The 19,741-nt window shown below is 44.7% G+C and overlaps 1 protein-coding gene across 2 annotated transcripts; it reads right to left on the bottom strand.

Annotated features, from left to right (window-relative positions):
• On the bottom strand, positions 1-19,257 carry larp1b (La ribonucleoprotein 1B). Of its 2 annotated transcripts, none has more exons than XM_053434582.1 (19): positions 18,497-19,257; positions 16,237-16,298; positions 14,637-14,693; positions 13,815-14,031; positions 12,659-12,826; positions 12,110-12,235; positions 11,800-11,962; positions 10,127-10,271; positions 9,557-9,734; positions 8,834-9,015; positions 7,302-7,658; positions 5,726-5,840; positions 5,401-5,570; positions 5,197-5,303; positions 4,934-5,094; positions 4,702-4,846; positions 3,482-3,591; positions 2,152-2,279; positions 1-1,607 (listed from the first exon to the last, which is right to left on the bottom strand). In XM_053434582.1, the coding sequence occupies exons 1-19, from the start codon at positions 18,822-18,824 to the stop codon at positions 1,302-1,304; spliced, it is 3,225 nt and encodes a 1,074-aa protein (XP_053290557.1). In that variant the 5' UTR covers positions 18,825-19,257; the 3' UTR covers positions 1-1,301. The 2 variants fall into 2 exon arrangements, with proteins under 2 accessions (XP_053290557.1, XP_053290556.1); XM_053434581.1 differs by having other exon boundaries at positions 13,815-14,034; positions 18,497-19,256.
• Positions 19,258-19,741: the final 484 nt, after the last annotated feature.

Genomic DNA, 19,741 nt, shown 5'->3' with positions numbered 1-19,741 from the left:
TACAATCAAGTGTTATTTTATATATTTTTTTGCATTTTACAATTCATCGACATGCATTGCTTTGTCCTAAAACACACTCAAAACAAAAAAACCACATTACCGATAAAACAAATCACGTCTTAAAATCAAAAAGGATAACTGAATAGCAAATTATTTTTTATAGTATTTACATTTTTTTTCTTTAAATTCAACTCTAAATCCTCTCTTTAAGTCCACGGATGAAGTAAAGGAAAGTTAATGATTAAAGTGCTCTATAGCACTAAGCCTCAAACAAAATATGAAGTAAACTTCAAGCTAAAATATACTGTAGTTTTTTTTATGAAGCTAGCTCACACCCATAGTTCCAGCAGAAATACTTTTTTTTTATATCATATTCAACAGCAAAAGCCATTTAAAACTGCATCGATTATCTAAGACTATTTCATCAATCAAGTAAAGTTAAAAATTAAAAACAAAAAACAATAAATTATTCTACCTCTGGGTGTAAAATGGGACTTAAAGTAAGTAAAGCTTCCCAGATGAATTTAACATTTTTGTCCAGGTTTTTAATTAAATTAATTAAAATCCGATGTGATGGTTTCAGCTGTGATGTCAGTCAGTCAGACTGAAAAGCATCAGGGCACATCTGTCCCAGAGCAGCAGCCTCGAGGGGGAGGGGGGGGGGGGGGGCTGCCCAGAAACTGTGTGACAGCAGAGGTCGACTTTGATTGTCACGATGAAGACGATGAAGATATTTAAGCCTCATGACAAAAAAAAAAAATAGAAAAATGTGAGTGGTGTCACTTTGAAAAACATTAAAACCCCAAAAATAAATCAGCTGGGAAGACTTTTTTAAAAAAAGCTGAATTTGGACTTGTTTAGTTGTGGTCACCAATCGTCCTGCAGTCGTCCTGGTGAGTCAGATTTAAGGCACACAAGACAATCGGCTGCGTCTCCTATCTTGGCAAACTAGAATCACAGTTCAACACCTCGTCACAGACCACAGCGGTCGACAGGTCGTGCAGATCGACACACTTGTTGAAGAGTTTTGGCATCTGAGAGAACAAAAGGCAAAATGCAGGGGAATGCATTTTTTTTTTTTCTTTCTGTAAACATAAAAAGGAGCTGCACAGATTCAAGCTCACTGCCTATGCTTGCTTGCTTTAAAATGAAATGCACTGATAAAAACAATCAAATGAAGTCAACCACGCTCAGTCTCTCTTCATACCCTAACGGTTTGCCCGCTGACAAGAGCAAACTGCGCAGCTCAGAGCCGCTTCCTCTTCTCCTCTATCCAGACCCGCGCCTCCAGGGAGGGAGCTTCACTTATTTGGCGCAGCGCTCGGCTTCTTCCCGGCGCCGGACTCCGTCTTCTTCGCCGGGGCGCTCGCTCCTGCGGCGGGTTTCTGGGCGTTGTCTTTGGGTGCGTTCGGTGCAGCAGCAGCAGCAGCAGCGGTGGTGGTGGTGGTGGTGGTTGTGGCAGCAGCAGGTGGAGCAGCAGCACCGGAGGATTTGGAGGCCTGTGTGGGCTTTGAGGTAGTGTTGGAAGGATGTCTCCGACGCCTCCCTTCGTCCCCGGCCGAGGACGAGTGGCGTCTCCTCCTGCCTCCCTCCTCTCCCATCGGGGGCTGCAGACACAGGTCAAAGGTCAGGATGAACATGAGAAACACGGAGGTTTATCAGAGACCTGAGGCGTCCTGAATGAAAAACCTAACGTTCACTTAAATTTCTATGAAGCAGAAATAAAAACCACCAGAGCTCAAATCTCTGGGTCTTATTCTAAATCTCTTAACTATTATTTAAAGATCTTTCTTTTAATTGTATTAATCAGGCCAGAGACAAAGATATAAAGCCAAAAGCTTCAGGTATTAACTGGCTGTCATCAATCAATCAAATTTTATTTGTATAGCCCATATTCACAAATTACATTTTCTTCTCATAGGGCTTTAACAGGGTGTGACATCCTCTGTCCTTAACCCTCAACAAGAGTCAGGAAAAACTACTAAAAACCTTATAACAGGTAAAAATACATAGAAACCTCAGAGAGAGCCACATGTGAGGGATCCCTCTCCAATAGATGCCACGTGCAGGAAAACATCATCAAGATTAAAGTCTTCAAGATTAAAGATTAAAGTCTCTAGCAGCATTAGAGACTTTAATGTTGTCACTCACATCCACCCTGAAGTCCTCCAGGTTCTTGAACTGGGAGAGGTGCTCCTGCAGCTTCGGGTCAATGGGCTGGTTCTTCATCTTTGAATATTTCAGGAAGGCCCAGAACTTCTCCAGACCGTAGAGCTGACCTGGAGAGAGAGAGACGGGTTCAACACCAGGACTTGGAGGTTTCACCAGAACTCGGAGAGGAACATCATCTACACCTCAGTGTTTCCATCTGACTCGATAAACCAGAACGTTCTCTCTCATTCTACATTTTGGTTGTGAATGTTGTTTATGATTTTATCTAAATGTGTGAACAGTAAAGCATTTACATATGCAGAGGGAGTTCAGGCCACATAAACTCAGGAAGATAAGCAGATTAAGCAGTAATTTAACTTTTCACCACTGATCCATAAACTGGTCTGATGAGATAAGAGGCTCGTGCACCAGTAAGAGGTGGAGACAGTTGGTTCTGGTTTAGTCTGAGTCTGCACAGAACCCAGATCTCCAGTCTGAGGCAGTTTCAAAAACCTTTCTGACCGAACATCAAAGGAACTTAACTGGAAATAAGAGTCTGATGTCAGGACAGAGAATCGTCGGTTCTGCTTCACTGACTCGCTCAGTGTTCTACGGGTTGAGGAATCGTGTTTTTACTCAACTGCACATTCAGCCTAGAGGAGCTTTAGTCGGGTAAAGCAGGTGTCAAGAGGAATTAACACTCAATTTGAATTGTGCTTTTCATAAACAATATAAAACTATTATCAAGCTGTTTGTAATGTAGCTGTAAAAGGATCAAATTACTTTTTAAACATTTATTAAAGTTAAATTCTACAAAGTCTAGTCATCTATCATCATTTGTCAATCATTTAAGTTTTTACTGCTTAGTTGTAAAATTGAAGAAAACAATCATTCATCAGTTGTGATAAAATACATTTATTAGCTATTGCATAATAATCATTTCCTTATATCTGATTAAGACTACAATTTAATCTGCTTATAAACATTATTTCACTGTTTTGAATCTGCTCATAAACACTAATAAAGGTTACTAAAATATTATTACTATTAAAATCAGTTGAAATGTAATATTTTATTTTCGGCTTGATCAGTGAATCTGTGCGTTTCTTCCATACCCAAATATTTATGATACCTTTTTATATAAAAAGGTCAAAATATATATAATAACAATGTGATGATTGTTCTTTCATAAAACATGTGACTAAATTATATGTTAATCTTTTTTTTTTTCTGTTGTTTTGATCTGTAAAAAGTGTTGAATTGTTTGCAAAGTGAAAGATGAGATGTGGGGGGGGGGGGGGGGTGACGTGTGACTCTGTGACTTCTTTACCTTTCTCAAAGTCTCTGAGCGTCTCCTCTTGAAAGTCCTTGAACAGATCTAACCTGAATCTCTTCTCTAAACCGTAGCTGTAGTATCTGAACAGACACTCCAGTCCATACCTGTGGGGGGGGGGGGGGACACAAACAAATGTTTACATGCGTTCTGACCTCACTGACAAATAAACAGCGACACACAAACATCTGGCTCCTGGACACGGGAATGTTTACACACTCAGATGTGTGGTGTCTGCACAGGGAGATCATGTGTTCTCACTCGTGTCTCCAGACAGGAGCTGCTTTGTGTCCTCGGTTATTAATGAGTCTAATGAAGCCGCCGGGGGAACCGGACGGACGAGTCCTCTGGGACACGTCCGTCCATGTGAGCGGGCTGCACCATCAGCTGACGGGGGGGGGGGGGTGTCACCGTGTCCCGCTCACACACCCTGAAACTACAGTTGCTCCTAAATCAACTAAAGTCAACTTCCAGAGAAGAATGTGGGTTTGGCAGATGTACGATGTGCTCGTGGCGAACGCTGTGGAGGCCGGCTGCTGTTAACCCTGTGCTGACTGCACACACTAACACAACACACACACACACACACAGGGGACGGGTTCCTCTTCATATCAGGGAGATTATGGGATGTTTCTACAGGTGAACTCTGGAGAATGTTCCCAGAATCGAGTCTGGACTTTCTCCAGAGTTTGTCTCTTTGACACATGAACAAAGCAGCAGGAGATTCTCCACCTAGACATGTTTACACAACACACAGTTCTACAGAGCTGGTTCTACATGTACGGGTTAGGTTGTTCTACTTTTGTTGTTGTTGTATTTTTGTGTCTGTGGAGGATCTCAGGGCTCAGCTCATGTCTGAAAACAGCTCATGTGAACATTTGGGCCAATTCTAAAAGGATTCTCTCAAACTTAATCCGTCTATATATTCAACTGCTTCTTCATGAGGCAAAACATTTTTTTGTAAAGTCACCTCGACCTTTGACTTCCAGAATCTAATCAGGTCATCTTTGTGTCAAAGTGAATATTTGTACAAAATTTGAAGAGTTTCCCTCAAGTTGATGTTGAGATATCGTGTTCACAAGGGAACAGAAAACTAAAAGCTTCAGAGCTTTAAAGACGTTTGCTCAGTTTAACTATCGGAGTCTTTATTCATCATCAGAAACATGTCTGCAGGGAAGCTCAGTTTCTAATCAGCGACTCACTCCCCCCCACCTCACCTGTAGTTGTCTTTGGCGTCTTCCACTGAATACTGTTTGAACTCCTCGTACATCTTCCTGTTGAAGTTGTCCCTCAGGAAAAAGGACCAGAACCTGAACAGGGTGTTCATCTCCTGGGACTGACCGACCCCCGACCGCTTCCTCTCTGGGGAAAAACATCAGACATCTTCAGCACACCATGTGACCATCAAACAAAACGTGACTGAGTGGGGGGGGGGTTCTGGTTCTGTACCGTTAAGGCACCGTCGGCGGTACTTGTGGTAGCCCTGCTGGGTGAAGCCGTTGTCCCTCAGCATCTCGTGGGATGGATGCCAGAACTTGGGCAGAGACTGGGGGGTGCAGCTGTAGTTTCCCAGCAGCGGCGCCGCTTCTGATGGAGACGCGTTGGAGCTGCTGTGGAAGCACCAAGAAGAATCGGGTGAGTGTCGGGGTTTTAAGAACTTCTCTCCTTCATTCTCTAAAAACACATCTTTATTTTCATATTGCGAGTCGGACCTGATGGAGGTGGAGCGCGGCCGGTGCTCACGCGAGTCCATCACCCAGCCGATGTGCGCCTCCTGTGGCGGGTTGGAGCTGTGGCGAGTCTTCTTCTTCCTCGACATCTGGACGGAAACAACACAGTCATGATAATCCAACGTTCATATTGTTAAAGCTTGATTTAAAAACAGGTGAACCCCGTGTGACCTGCAGCCGGCTCACCTGTCCGTCCACCGTGCCGCTCTCCTTCATCACGGGGAAGAAGCGCGGCGCCTTGTTGGGGTCCTGGCGGCCGGGGGTGCGAGGCGTCTTGGGGGTCCGGGGCTCGTGAGCTCTGGGCGACTCTGGGACCGTGGTGGGCAGAGAGTGGGACAGCTCTGTGTCGCTGTCCACTGAGAACACACGTTACCAAAACAGATCTTAATCACACATCTTTGAATAACTCACTGGATTTCAAACGCTTTAGCAGATTTTAAACATTTCTTCTGCGTGATGATGTGATAAGTTCTAATGTAAAGTTCTGCTCCAGAGTGGATTGTCAACCCACCAGGCATCGGAGGAGGTGGCACTTCCTGGTTCGGGTCAACAGGCACTTTGGGGGCGAGGGTGTCGAACTCGTCTTTAGTGATGACGCTCAGCTTCTTGAAACTTCCCACTTCCTGCTGTGGAAACACAGAAACACAAATGAAATCAGTTTGATCACAACTCACAAGGGTCTGATTTGATTTCCTATAATAAGCCAACTTTAGAAAAAATAAATAAATTCATGATTTAAGCAATATTTTTGCAGATTCCAGCTTTTCAAAGGTGAGGAAATGTGCATTTGTGCAGTAATGCTATATAGTGAAATAAGTATTTTTGAATCCAACACTTAATTGGACAAAATCAATTTATGATCAAATTACAATCGGTTTTAATTTATAAAATGAACATTAACGATCAGTTTTCCTGCAACACACTTATGTAATATTTGAAATATCCTTTTTAAACTGATAACAGTGCGACATGGTGGTAAAAATACATGATGTGCCGGCGGCTGCAGCCGGTGTGACACTCAGCAGCTGGGAGTCGGACTTCGAACTTTACACATCAGCAACAGGAGGAGAGAAAACACAGGCGACCTTGTTGTGTGTGTGTGTGTGTGTGTGTGTGTGTGTGTCTGTGTGTACGTGTGCGTTTGTGTGTTCAGGCGTGACGTTTCCCACATGTGGCGACATCACAGACGACCTTTGAGCCCAGAATGAGCTGAACACACTGAAAAAAGATCTGTGGAGATTTTACACACAGTAAATATTGTTTTTTCAAAGATATTTACTCTTGAGACTTGAAACATTGACTCAACGTCAGAAATCCTCGAACAGCAGGACACAGTCTTTTTTTACATTTTGAACATGTATTTGTTCTGGCTTCTGAACTGAAGTTGACCTTTGACCTCACAGAGAGAGGAGCGTCTGTCTCTTCACAGGACCAGTGACCCCCACAGGAGGCTCCCTGGCCCCGGGCCCTGGCCCCCTGTGTGGGACGCTGAGCTCTGGAAGCAGCTGTGTGACACGTGCCTCGTCTGGAGGATCACGACGTGGCCGATGAACAGTTTATTTCTGTCCCCCTGTTCGCTCTGTGAGGTTTAACAGCTCCGGTTTGACATTTAACTATTAAAACCCAGTGAATACAAGTGTAAGCTCCAGAAATGTTCAAATACTCATGTGGCGTGACGGTTTTATAAATATATATATAAATATTTCACCAGGTTTTATTTGTGCAGCTCATCTGCAGATTCCCCTTCATGAAAAAATGAAGTTGAGTATTTGGATTTCAATTAGTTGAGCATCAAGTGTTCAACAACAACAACTTCAAATCCTTTGTGTTGCATCGTTTCCATCAAACTAATTCAGGATTCTGCTCGTCTGCAGAGGATGGTAAAAACCTTTTGGATGTTTTTACAGACCACGGACACAGTGAGAGTGAGAGACTCTTAAAAGATCAGTTAAGATTTTAGATCAGAAGGAATCTGTCGCAGAACCAATCACACGATGGAAGGAACCACTCGACCTGGACGTGTTTTTTCTTCCGTGCGAGTTCATCTTCATCTTTTTGCGACGGACCTTCATCTTTGTTTTTCTTACCTTGATAACCTCGACCTGTTCCTCCCCCGTCCACAGGTCCTGTTCGTAGTAGTACAGCCCGTCGTTGATGGCCTTGGCGAGGTCGGTGGTGAGCTTGGCACGGGACTCGTGGTTGCCCGTCCGGTCGCCGCTGGGGTGTTTCCGCATGTGGGGAGGAGTCTGGGTGACGATGAGGATCTTGTTGACGTCCTGGTCGTCCAGCTCGTAGTCCGAGTTGTCCTCGTCGGACCAGTCGGTGAAATGGTTTTTCCTCGGCGCCATCTGCTCCATCTCCTCGTCGAACAGGAAGTCCAGCTCCTCCTGGACGGGCTCGGCCGGGGGGGGGGCTTGGCTGCTGGGAGGAGTCTGGCTGTCGCCCTGGAGGAGAGAGAGAACACACAGAAGCACTTTTTAAATTCAGGGTGTGACGACGTTTATTAAACCACACGATGATGATGAAGTCCAAAACTTCTTAAATCAATGTGAAGATCCTGGTTCTGTCACAAAACCTAATGAAGAGCAATTAAAACACCTGTTAAACCGGTTTATACTTATAATAAGCGACCACCTGAAGGTATTTATTGAAATCGAGTTAATTGAATGTTGATTTATGATATATTTTGTATCTAATTTGAATTAACATTGAAAGTATTTAATGAAGCATTCAAAAACATGTTATGTTATTTTTCCTGTTTCTTCAGGAGAAGAATCCGGATGTGAGATTGCAGAAATTAAAAAAACTGCCTCAACAGAACTGCTCCAAAAATAAATCAGCCGACATCAGATATAATGAACGTAACACATTATTATATTAGTGACGGCTCAGTTGTTGTACTTTGGATAGTGTGAGTCTCTGGAAATGAAGTTTGTTAAACACTGAAGCAAAGTGATGATTGGTGAATTACTGAATATGACTGAGGCTGTTTTAGTTGAGTTAATATGAGACAAGACATAAATGAGAAGATGGGGGGGAGAGGGGGGGAGGAAAGTCTGCGAGGGGGCGAGTGAGGAGGGGAGGAGATCGGGGGGGAGCGCTGAAGGAGGAGAGGAGTCTACAACACACACAGCATCACTGACATGCTGCCGGTGGAAAGATGGAGGAGGAGACGTGATGGAGGAGAGAAGACAGGAAACAGGCAACTGGAAACACACAGTGATGATGGAAGCGATGGGAAACAGACATGTGATGTTTTAATGTGTTTAATTTTTCTCCTGAATGTGTTTTGCTATGAAATCTAATATTCTCGGAGTTGTATTTTATTGTGGTTTGGTTTCCTGCTGACAAGAGGATCCAGGAATTTAAGATTTCCTGCTGCAGCACCGACTCACTTCCTGACGCAAAACCAAGACTCCTTGGTCATTTCCTGTTCTCGCACCTCGGTTCACTACATCGACAGGAAACCAGGAAATAAACGCTGAATCATGGCTCTGCATCACAACTACAGTCAAAACCTTTTTATAGTTTTTCAAGTGTCTTGTTTTTCAAAAATAACAATTCTATCCGAACGACCCATCTGAGCGTGTGACGGCTCCTTCTCTTTCCCTTTCAGTACCTTTGCCTTTGCTGCCGGCTGCTTGTGGCGTTTCTCCACCTGGATCCAGGCGTCGGGGTCCGGCTTGGGGGGGGCGGCGGCGTCTTCAGAGGCGTCGGTGGGGGGGAGCTCCTCCTGGCTCGAGGAGTCGGTCTCGGCTGAGTCCTGAGACTCGGGAGGAGTCTCCTTCTCGGGCGATGAAGCTGAAAGAACAGACGCATCGTGAAAACACTGGAGACGACCTTTAGCAACACTTAAAATAAAGACATCACACCTCCGACTGTCAGTTCTCATTTGGAACACAAGGTGCTAACGTCTGGATTCTCCACTGTGCATCGTTAAGGTCGATCAACAACAACGACGAGTCAAAGAGGAAACGTTGGTTCAAATCCCAAATATGTTTAATTGACAGTGATTTAAGGGAAAAGCAGCAAATCTTAAATTAAAGCTGGAACCCCTTTTAGCAATTCTGCTTTCAAATATGATGCGACAGATTCTCCTTGTCAAAACTGCTTGAATAATAAATAAATGTATTCATCCTCCACACTAAGAGTCATTTATAACTATGACCATGAGGGCGGACGGTGTGTGTGAGTGAAAACAAACCAGTGTGTGTGTTTGTTGTGATGAAGGTGAATGGAGCAGCTCATTCGTGTGTTTGAACAGAAGCAGCTCAGAGGAACAAACACACAAACACTTAATAAAGAAGCTTCACGTTGGTGGAGGTGGGAGTTGAACACTGACCGGAGTTTGTGGAGCTGAGCGTCTGACGGGGAACGAACTCGGGGCAGTTGATGAGCTGAGAGAAGTCGGTCCGGGGCGAGTCCCCGATGGGGGGGGCGAGGATGGGCCAGCGCTCCGGCTCAACTTTACAGCGAAGTTTTCCGTCCACGATCTCGACCTCCGTGCTGTTCTTCAGGGCCTGGGGGGCAGGAAGCGTGAGAGGACGTTAAACTCGTGTCCATGAATTGTGTGGCAGCTCTTTCACTGCCTGCAATTGTGTTTTTTATTGTGTTTGTAACCTCCACAGAAGTATTTAAAAACAACTGAACCCATTTCCATCAAGTTCTGTGGAGGGGGGGGGAGCAGGATGTGGATCCAGGAGTTTTTATCACTTTCTCTAACATCTCTACAAATGTTCTCCACCTGATTCTCCTCAATGTGGATTTAAAAGCTTAATACACAGGACTGTGGATGTCGTCCTCGATTTCCCTCGGACCTGAAGCCGTGATGAATTTAAACTAATCCCCCGACGCAGCAGAGAAACGTCTGACTGCAGAGTTTGAGAGTCAGAGACGGAGGACGTGACGTTACCTCCACGATGAGGCTGACGTCGGTGGTCAGGGCCTGGATGCGGTGGAAGCTGGCGATCAGGGAGATGGGGAGGAAGCCCTGCACGTCCATCTTCCTCCTCAGGAAGAAGTCTCTCTCCAGGTTGTGGAGGCTGAAGTAGTACTCGCTGGAGGGAGGAAGCACAGTTAAACACGAGCACTACTGGATATATGAATGGTGCTTGAACTGAAACCATCTGGAGATCAACCACGTTGTCAATCTACTGAAAGTTAATCAAACTATTTTCATAATTCATCATCTGAAGGATTTCTCCATCTATTCTACACGTCGACTCGTGAGTTGTGAACCAAAATCTGTAGACGGGGAAATCTCTGAAATCTCCTTCACTTGTCACAGCACTTTAAGTCACACCCCCCGCCCCCCCGCACGGAGGTCAGGCTCGGCCTGCAGGCGATGAGCAGGGGCTGCTCCATGTGGAGTAACGCCGGCTGAGTGAGCAGCCTGAATAACATGAAGGAGACGAGAGAGGAGAAGACAAGAATGCACCCCCCCCCCCCCCCATATATACCTCTCTCCTCTCCCTCCTCCCTAAAAGTTTTTCTACATTTCCTTGCACAGGCCTGCATATAACTCCCCCCCCCCCCCCCCCATCCCCCAAGCAGCACTCAGACTATATTTAGGACGCACCTCACCCTCCCCTATTCTGAGTCTGCTTCAGTAATGAGGCCAAAGCTGTCAGTCAGCCGCGCAGTGCACGCTGCCCCCTGCAGGTCACAGGGAGAGCTGCACTTCTGTTATCGCTCTTCAACTCGGAGCTGCACAAACACAATCTTCTCCTGCCGGTTAAAAATATTCCCACCTTGACCTTTGCAGGTATAATTTTCCATCGTGCTGATAAAACTGAGGCCAACGTGTTGTGACTCGCTTCACTTCAGAGCTGCTCACTGCCAGAAATACTCGTTTTTTGAAAGTGACACTTGGAGGAGATTTTTTTTTTTTTTTTTTTTAAATCATAGTATTTTAAAATTTCCAGAGTTTGGTCTTTTTCAGCTGTAACACATCATATCAGTGGAAACTTAAACAATGTAAGTGGATTAAAAAACAATAAACTTGGATGGCACGAATTACTCAAGTTTATGAAAAGTCACATTATAAGGGGAAGGTTAATTTTCGGTTCATATATATATTATGATTATTTTTATTACTTATTGATTAAAAGCATATTTTTACCTGTTTTGATTAAATCCACAGCAGAAAGTGGAGCAAAACATTACTCAACAGCTTCCAAGAGCCAATTACAATTGAGTTACTCATTCACCCCTCGACAACAGCTGTACAAATAAAACATAAATCTTTCAACTCTCATTCTAATAAGTGGTATTAAGAAGATTAAGATCCATTTATTAACTTATAGAATTGGAGTCAATGTAACTAACAGTGAAAATCACTCAAAATGATAGAAAGCAATGAGAATTTATTCAGTAACGTGCTCTAGCTGTGTTTTAAAAGGTCTAATTTAGGTTCTGGACATTTCAGGAGGTGATGGCGGCAAGAAAGAAAGAATCTGAATCAATTCCTCTGATCTGCATTCAGCGTCTTCACGCTCCCATGATGCCCAGTCGGTTGTTTAGTTAAACCTGCTGAAACCTGCTTGATTTAAAAGACCAGGAAGGAGAGGGGTGTCATTTTCTTACATTTGACGTTTGATGTATTCCTTGAGGAGCTTCTCATCCACCGAGTACATCTGGACCTTGCTGCCGTCGCCGTAGTAGTAAACCATGTTGTTGCCGAAGTCGCCCTGAGCCGAGCCGTCGGACGACTGAGAGTCTCTGAAGTTCTGAGAGAATTCATAACGACCTGAGAGAGAAGAGGAGAAACAGAGGAAACCACGTTTTTACATAATTTCGATTAATTCATCTGAGCGGATAATTAGAACAAGATATCACCGTCAGTATGACTGTGTGACTTGTATGTAATCAAGAGTAAAATAATTAAAAAACAAACCTCTTCCACGACCTCTCCCGCGCCCACGACCTTTCCCTCGGCCTCGGACTCCACCACGGACGCTCCCTCCGTCACTTCGGACGCTGGCGGCCTCGTCACCGAAGTCCCGCGGTCCACTTCTCCAGCCTGTGGACCGGAAAGTTCAAGATCAGTGTCCGCACGTACAACACATACCACCACCCCCTCCAGCAGGTAGTGTCTTAATAATTTAGATTAGTTTATTTACAAGTGAATATCTGACTTCCTAAAGATTAAACTTCCTTAAACCTCAGATTTAAAGTTGGTGTTTCAAATGCTATGATAATCAATATAAATAAATCAAACTATGACGATAAAAACACAGGTTATTGGATTAAAAAAAGGTCAATTTATTTTGCTGCCTCTTATAGTTTTAATAGAAAACCTCCAGAGTGATATGAGCAGGTAGAAGCCACAGACTCTGAAAGGAAAGTTCTCTCAGAGGAGTTTGAATAGTCAGTTTGATCTCAGCTGTGTTTCTACACCATGCTTTCATTCTGTTAGTTGTTCATGTGTTAGCTGGCCACTTACTCCTGCTGCCATCATGCGGCCTGTTATTATGGAGCGTGTGATTGGGCGAGCTGGGGTCGGGGGAGTCACTGTTGGGCTCCGTGTGCCCCCCCCCGGGCGTCTTGTCTCCACAGCCGTCGTCCCGGGAGCCGTCCTCCAGCGGCAGGGACACCCACTTACGTTTGTTACCTAGCGATGATTACACAACCGGACACAAGAGGTTTGATCCCAAACGCATTTTCATATTGGAAAAAATTGAATTGAAATAAAAAATATCGAACATAAAAGATCCATCGATGAGGAAACTTCTTCTTCTGATCTTAATTTAACTCAAACACTCAACTGGACATAAAGTGAAGGAATATTGTGGATGGATAATTGGAGCCTGACAGATTTATGAATAAGTGTCTGTTTGCCAATATGAGAACTTATTTTAAATGATAAACAAATGTAGAAAAGATGTGTATTTATGGATATTTTTTTACATAAAAAACGTATTTTTCTTCTTTCAAATTATATGTATTTGGTATATTGAAATTTGTCGTTTACAGTTGAATTTCTGTGAAGATGACACGAGCTGTAACGTGTAAACTGGTTTTGCTGGTGACTGAACCACATGAGCAGCTTCCTCCCGTTTCCTGACTCTATGCAAAACTAAAACAAGTAGCTGCTAGCTATGCTTATACACAGTACAAGTATATACACATATGATTTTAACCTTTTCATATATTAAACATCTCCCCAACCTGTCGAAATACAGCATGAACTGATATTAATGATATCGTCCAAATTTGCAAAAAGACGTTTAAAGGGAGTTTTGTAGTTTTTTCCATTATTCAAACTTCATCTCTACTTCAGACTTGATTAAGTGAATCAGTGGAAGTGCAGCAAATAGTTGATCACAGCAGAACATGCAACCAATCATGATCCATACAGTTATTGACATGCTGCCTCAATGCAGCAGAGATCTGAGTCGTCGCTGTGCGGTGGAAGACGTTCAGCATCAATACAAGAATCACCGACTTTACACTTTCTACCAGAGTTGTTTCTTCTGGAGATTTATCTTCACGACACAGCGACGACATGTGACTGAATCAAACCAGGACTTCAGCTGCTGCCGTCATCTTCATTATTTAAACACATGCTGAACCCAGAAGAGAAAGAGAGGACTGCTCACCCTCACCCCCCCTCTTCTTCAGGCCGGCGCTCTTGGCGTCCGGGGCCGTCTTGGACTCTCCGTCTTTGGGCAGCTCTCCCAGCAGGTCGGGCTGCGCCTCCTGGTTCTCCTTGCTCTCTCCCCCGTCCTGGCTGCTCTCCGGTCGCTCGCCCGTCTTCTCCTCCTCCTTGCGAGAGACGTTGGGCTTCTTACCGTTGTTGTTCAGGACATTTTGTTGCTGCTGCGGAGTCGGACAGACACCAGGTTATATTTGTGCTTTATTCTATAACAATTCAACTTTATATTCTTTAATATTTGACTTGTTTTTGTTTGCATCTGCTTGTTCTGTGTCATTTGTAAAAATCTAATTTTGCCTTTAAGTTTGAGCTTCTTACTTTTCTAAAACTTAAAAATTGAACTTGATAAATTCCAAACAACATAATCTAATGAATCAGGAAAGTAAAAATCTGACAAATCACCCCAAATGTCTTGTAAAGAATATTTTTTATTAGTTAAATCATACTTTTGCCTTTTTCTTGTGAACAATATAAAAACTATTTAGTTAAACTACTGAACACAAGGAGTTTCTGTTGGACATGGATTCATCTAAAGAGTCTAATGGATCTTCAATTTGTTTTTGTCTTTAGAGACAAATAAGCACAGAGGACTGTTTAAACATGGCTGAGTGTTTTTATTACTCCATCTGGTGAGCACATATCAAAAAAGCCTGTATGTCGGTCAACCAGTGTGTTTGGTAGAAAAGCAGCAGGGAACTTACACAATGTTGTACTGAACTAACATCAGCTACACACGTGATCAAAGACACACACACACACAACGCACCTCTTTGGCCAGCTCCCCGGGTGTGGGCCAGTTTGTGATATCGCTGAAGTCACCCGACTGTAAAATGAGGAGAAATGAACAAGTGCATTAGTGACAGCAGATCAATATTTTAGTTTTCACAAGTTGACCCGTCACCTCCACTGGTTGGATCAACATTGAATGTGGAGCAGGTGAAAGAGGAGGAGGAAGAGGAGGAGGAGGAAGAGGAGGTCAGTGCTCCGGATGTTGAGGGAACTGCAAACACCGAAAAACAGGTCGAGTCACTTCCCTCCAACGTGGATGATGTAAATTTTGTAAATCTGATACGAGATCAAGGTTCGAAGGACGAAGGTCGGAAAAATAAAACCCAGAAATAATCTGATCACAGCTGCTCTAGTAGAGGGAGGCAAGTGGTTTTGGAAACAAGAAAGATGTTTAAAGGCTATTTTGGCTTTATAAAAAAACTCTTAACTGATGCAGGTGAAGTGACCGAGAAGTTTCCCTCCACTTTAATGTAACTTAATCAGAAGGTTAGTTCACACAAGTCAAAAAACATCAACATAAACTATAGGAATCATTTACAGACCATTTTTCTTCATAAGTTCTATTTATGCCTGATTGTTTTTAAAAGACCTTTCCATTGAAAAGGCAGAGTCTAGCTTCATATGTTAATTTGTGTTTTGTTTACAATCAGTTCACTGGTAAATAAAGCTGCCTGTAATGTTTACTTACAACAAACAAAGACAGAAATCGTGTGTTGAACATTAAGTTGGAACAAACGGGTCCAGAGATGAATTTCCTTCATAAACTATTTAGTTACATATTAAATCGAGCTTTGTTTATGTCCATGTTTAAAAGTAACTGGGTTCTTCAGCTTCTTTAATGCTGCACTGCGTGGCACATTACTGCCACCTGCTGGCCAGTGGAACATTGTTCCGTCAGTGTTGTGTCGCAGACATTTTCTACAATTTCAAAAAATATATTTTGGAAAGTGTAAACTTAACTTACTCAAGTTGTATTTAATAAAAAAATCTGATGTTTATATGTTTTACTGTTATTTTTCTTTCTTTCTTTACTTTGTGAACTTTTCTTTTTCATCCTAATCAGTGATTCTGAAGCGAGAAGCAAAATTAATCCATAATTATTTGCTGCAGCTCGACACTGAAAATCTTTTGGTTTCTGAATTAAGACAGTTGAAGACGTTAATTTAGATTCTGGGAAACGATTTTTTCACAATCTAACAAACCATCAATAATAAAAAACAAGTTTCTGCTTCAAACGTAGAAAAAAGTTAGTTTTTAAATAACTGGGGTGTTGTGTCAAGGTTGACGTAGATTTAAAAAAAAAAAAACAGACGCCAGGGACGAGAAGCCTGTGAAAACTTTCTGAAAACACAACGAGCCGTCAGCAGCAGATGTTGGTTTCCCATCCTGCGTTCCACCACCAGGCAGAACTTCAGTGAGGTGATATAGGAACATGTGATCAACTCAAAGAATCCAACATGGTGGTTTATTTACAAGTGGGTCACCGCAGCTCCTGGAGACTCCGGCTTGAACAACATTAAAGTCAAACACATTTGGAAAAAGGAATAAATAAAAAAAAGGAGAAAGATCCTCGTTACCTTGCTGGACTTCCTCGGCCTGGGTTTGCTGGCTCGCACGACTTTCAGAGCGTTTTGTTGATCTGCAGACACAGAGCCAATGAGTGACAGTGACATCATCATAATGACCAGAACAGTCTAATCTAAATTCCCACTCCAGTCTCAGCGCAGGTTGCTCTGGAGTCAGAAAGTTGAGTCATGTACTCTTGCTCTGCTCAGAGTGTGTGTGTGTGTGTGTGTGTCTAGCCCAGGGGATTTCTGCCAATACAGAACAAATAAATCTCCTCCCCCCCCCCCCCCCCCCCCCGAGGGACAGAGCGACTGAACGAGTTGTGGGTGTTGTGTGTGTTGTGTGTGTGTTGCCAGCAGCGGTATGCGGCTGCGTCTCAGCAGGCAGCTGTGTGCTGGGAGTGGCTCGCTGCAGCCCGACAGTCACTATCGCTCGGCTGGTGGTCGGATTGATAAGCGACTCACGGCCGGGGCGTCCATACGAACTGGGTGTATGCACGAGTGAGCCTGCAGGCGCCCCCCCCCACAGAGCGGCCTGTACAGTAGGGCTGTAAACCGATGCCTGCTCTCCTGCCAGAGTCGAACGCTTCAAATATAGCTCCTCCGGTCGCTATGTGCTCTGACACACACAGACTCACAACTCAGTTCAACACCACAACAGTGTGACGGGTTCAACATCTGAACGTATCTGAGAAGTGTTTCAACATTTAAACTGGCCGGGGGAAATGATAGGTGATGAATAAACGTGTGTTAATCAGACAGAATTAAAGTTTATCAGTCTGACGTCTGAGCTCCAGAAAGTCAACATCAAACTCCAGAGTTCAGTCAAACTTCAAGTTGAAGCTGCAACAGAAGAGAAAACACGAAGCAGGAGCCTCGGGGATCTCACTCCCAAGCATGAGTCACAAACCCAAAACCACGGATCCTATTACATTACCCACAATGCAACAGCACCTACCATTAGGATTCCAACCCCCCCAAAGTTATACCATGGCCTTAACTGTGCGTTGGTAACACAGGTCTTCAGTTACTGGTTTAAAGCCTGGAGTTTAGTAGAGTTGAAACTAAGGTAACCAATAAACCAATTATTACAAAAAACTCAATAGGTCACTTAATTCAATAAAACTAAAGAAATACTTATTAGTTGCAGTTTTTCAAATGAGAAGATTTGTTGTTTTTCTCCATTTTGCACCAGTTGAAACATGTTATAGTCATTAATCAGAGGAAATTAATGGATTAGTCACAATTTCAACTATAATCTAATCACTTTGGTAAAGTTCTCTGTTATGTGACGGAATACATGTCAATATATAAATAGTATATATAGTATATAATATCAAATATATGGAGGATGTAATGTGTTTTTTAGGCTTCAATTGATTTGGCTTTTGCTGGAACGCTGTTTACAAAGTGTTCAGTGGACTCATACACCCCCCCCCCCCCCCCTCCCCAGTGGTGAGAGGATAATGAGTGAAGTTTCTCTTTTCTCTGAACGATCCCTTCAAGTGTCATAATTTGCTTTGCCACTAGTTTGACCTAATTTTAAAGTGTGTCAAGGTGTAGACGTGTCATAAGTAACTTAAAAATAACAGTAATTAAAGTGCATCTATTGTGTGTGATGGTTCCTTAACAAGCTCGTGCAGCACCTCCACCTGTCCGGCCACTCCGCTCACATATTTCACTGGTGACAGTGGGAGCGGGCTGGTGGGAGGACCTGCAGGGAGCCAGGCCATTGGATATGCACAACGTGTCTCTACAGCAGCAGCAGTTAGCCTGGCTAGCTTCCACACAGCTACACGAGCCCTGCTGCACTAACACAGCACCTCACGAGAACCCCCCCACACCACCACTATGTGCTGCATGTAAGGCCGATGAGCTGCTGTGTGGAGCCGAGGTGGGGGGGGTGGGGGGGAGCTTGTTCGGAGCTCTCAGGCTAAAGAAGTAGCAGTTGTCAGCAATCAACACGTGGTGCTCAGGGAGCGATCCGAGCAGGGGGAGGGGGGATGGGGCGAACATGGCACCAGCAACCCCTCCGCACCGAGCTGACAGGCGAGTGTGTGCACGGGGCTGTGTTTGAAATGAACCCGGGCTGAGGTGGGCCAGGCCCGGGTGGGTTCGGGAGGATCCCCCCCCGGAGAGAAGCTGTCACATACTGCGGCAGCAACGTACTCAGCTCCGGCAGCCGCGACCCGGACCGTCCGAACATTGTACCAAGTTTCAATCTGCTCCACTGTAACGTGTCTGTGGTAAAGCCCCCTCCCCCCTCCCTCACCTTTGTCCTGGGAGCTGATGGTGTTGATGCCGACCCTGCCCGTGGTCCTCTTGGTCCACGGGTTGACTTTCGGCGGAGGAGCCTCCACAACTTTCCTCTTCTCCGCCTCCGCAGCCGCGTCCGCGTCGCCGCTCTGGTCGTTCTCCTTGTCGTTTTCCTTGCATTTCCTGTGTGTGTCCGCGGGGCTGCGGTCCGCCTCGGAGCCGCCCTGCAGCGGCTTGTCGGAGCCCCTCTGCCCCGGCTGCTCCCTCTGCGCCTCGGACTTGTTTTGGTTCTTCTCCGCTGTCAGACCGGAGTCGACCTGGCTGCTCTCGACCTCTGCGGACATCCTGCTAGTTCCCAACAGCTCGCAGCGTTAAATCCAGTGTGCCGCGGGGGTCCTGGCCCTCTGGTCCCGGAGAGAAGTCGTGGGCAGCACGGGGGGCGACCACATCCACAACTTGGGGTAAACAACTTCTCTCTGGGGCTGGACCTCGCTAGCCAGCTAGCCGAGTAGCTCCTGCAGCTAGCTGTTAGCTAGCTAGCGAGCGTGCAGGAGTCCGCGGGCGGAATGTGGCGATTTACCGCCCGGATCGACGCTCTGAAGCCGGCGAGTCGTTAGCAGGGATCCGGTAGAATGTCACCATGAGACCCGCACGACCCGAACCGTCTCACCTGCGAGTTTCACCAACTTTAAACGAGCTTCTGCTGCGACCTCCGGTTTCCACGCGTCCACAGCTCGTGCAGCCTCCTGTTCTCTGCCTGTAAACAGTGGCTCTGCTGCCGCCGGCGGCCACACCGCGCTACTGCAGCCCGCACTTTAAATCATGTGGGTTTAGAGGTTTGTTTTGTCTGTCTCTCTGTCTCTGTCTGTCTGTCTCTCTCTCTCTCTCTGTATTTGTCTCTGTCTGTCTCTCTCTTTCTGTCTCTGTCTGTCTGTCTGTCTGTCTCTCTCTTTCTGTCTCTCTCTTTCTGTCTCTGTCTCTTTCTGTCTCTCTCTTTCTGTCTCTGTCTCTTTCTGTCTCTCTCTTTCTGTCTCTGTCTCTCTTTCTGTCTGTCTCTCTGTGTCTCTCTTTCTGTCTGTCTCTCTGTGTCTCTCTTTCTGTCTCTGTCTGTCTGTCTCTCTGTCTCTCTCTTTCTGTCTCTGTCTCTCTTTCTGTCTTTGTCTGTCTGTCTCTAGATTTATTTTGTTGTAAGTTTGTCAGTAAAAAATTTGCTTAAATAAAATGAATTTCAAATACTGATGTGAAGGTATAAGGTTCAAAG

Source organism: Pleuronectes platessa, chromosome 11, assembly GCF_947347685.1.
Source record: "Pleuronectes platessa chromosome 11, fPlePla1.1, whole genome shotgun sequence".
Taxonomy (NCBI): domain Eukaryota; kingdom Metazoa; phylum Chordata; class Actinopteri; order Pleuronectiformes; family Pleuronectidae; genus Pleuronectes; species Pleuronectes platessa.
Note: the sequence above shows the minus strand (reverse complement) of the source record. Positions and strands in the feature narration are given on the sequence as shown.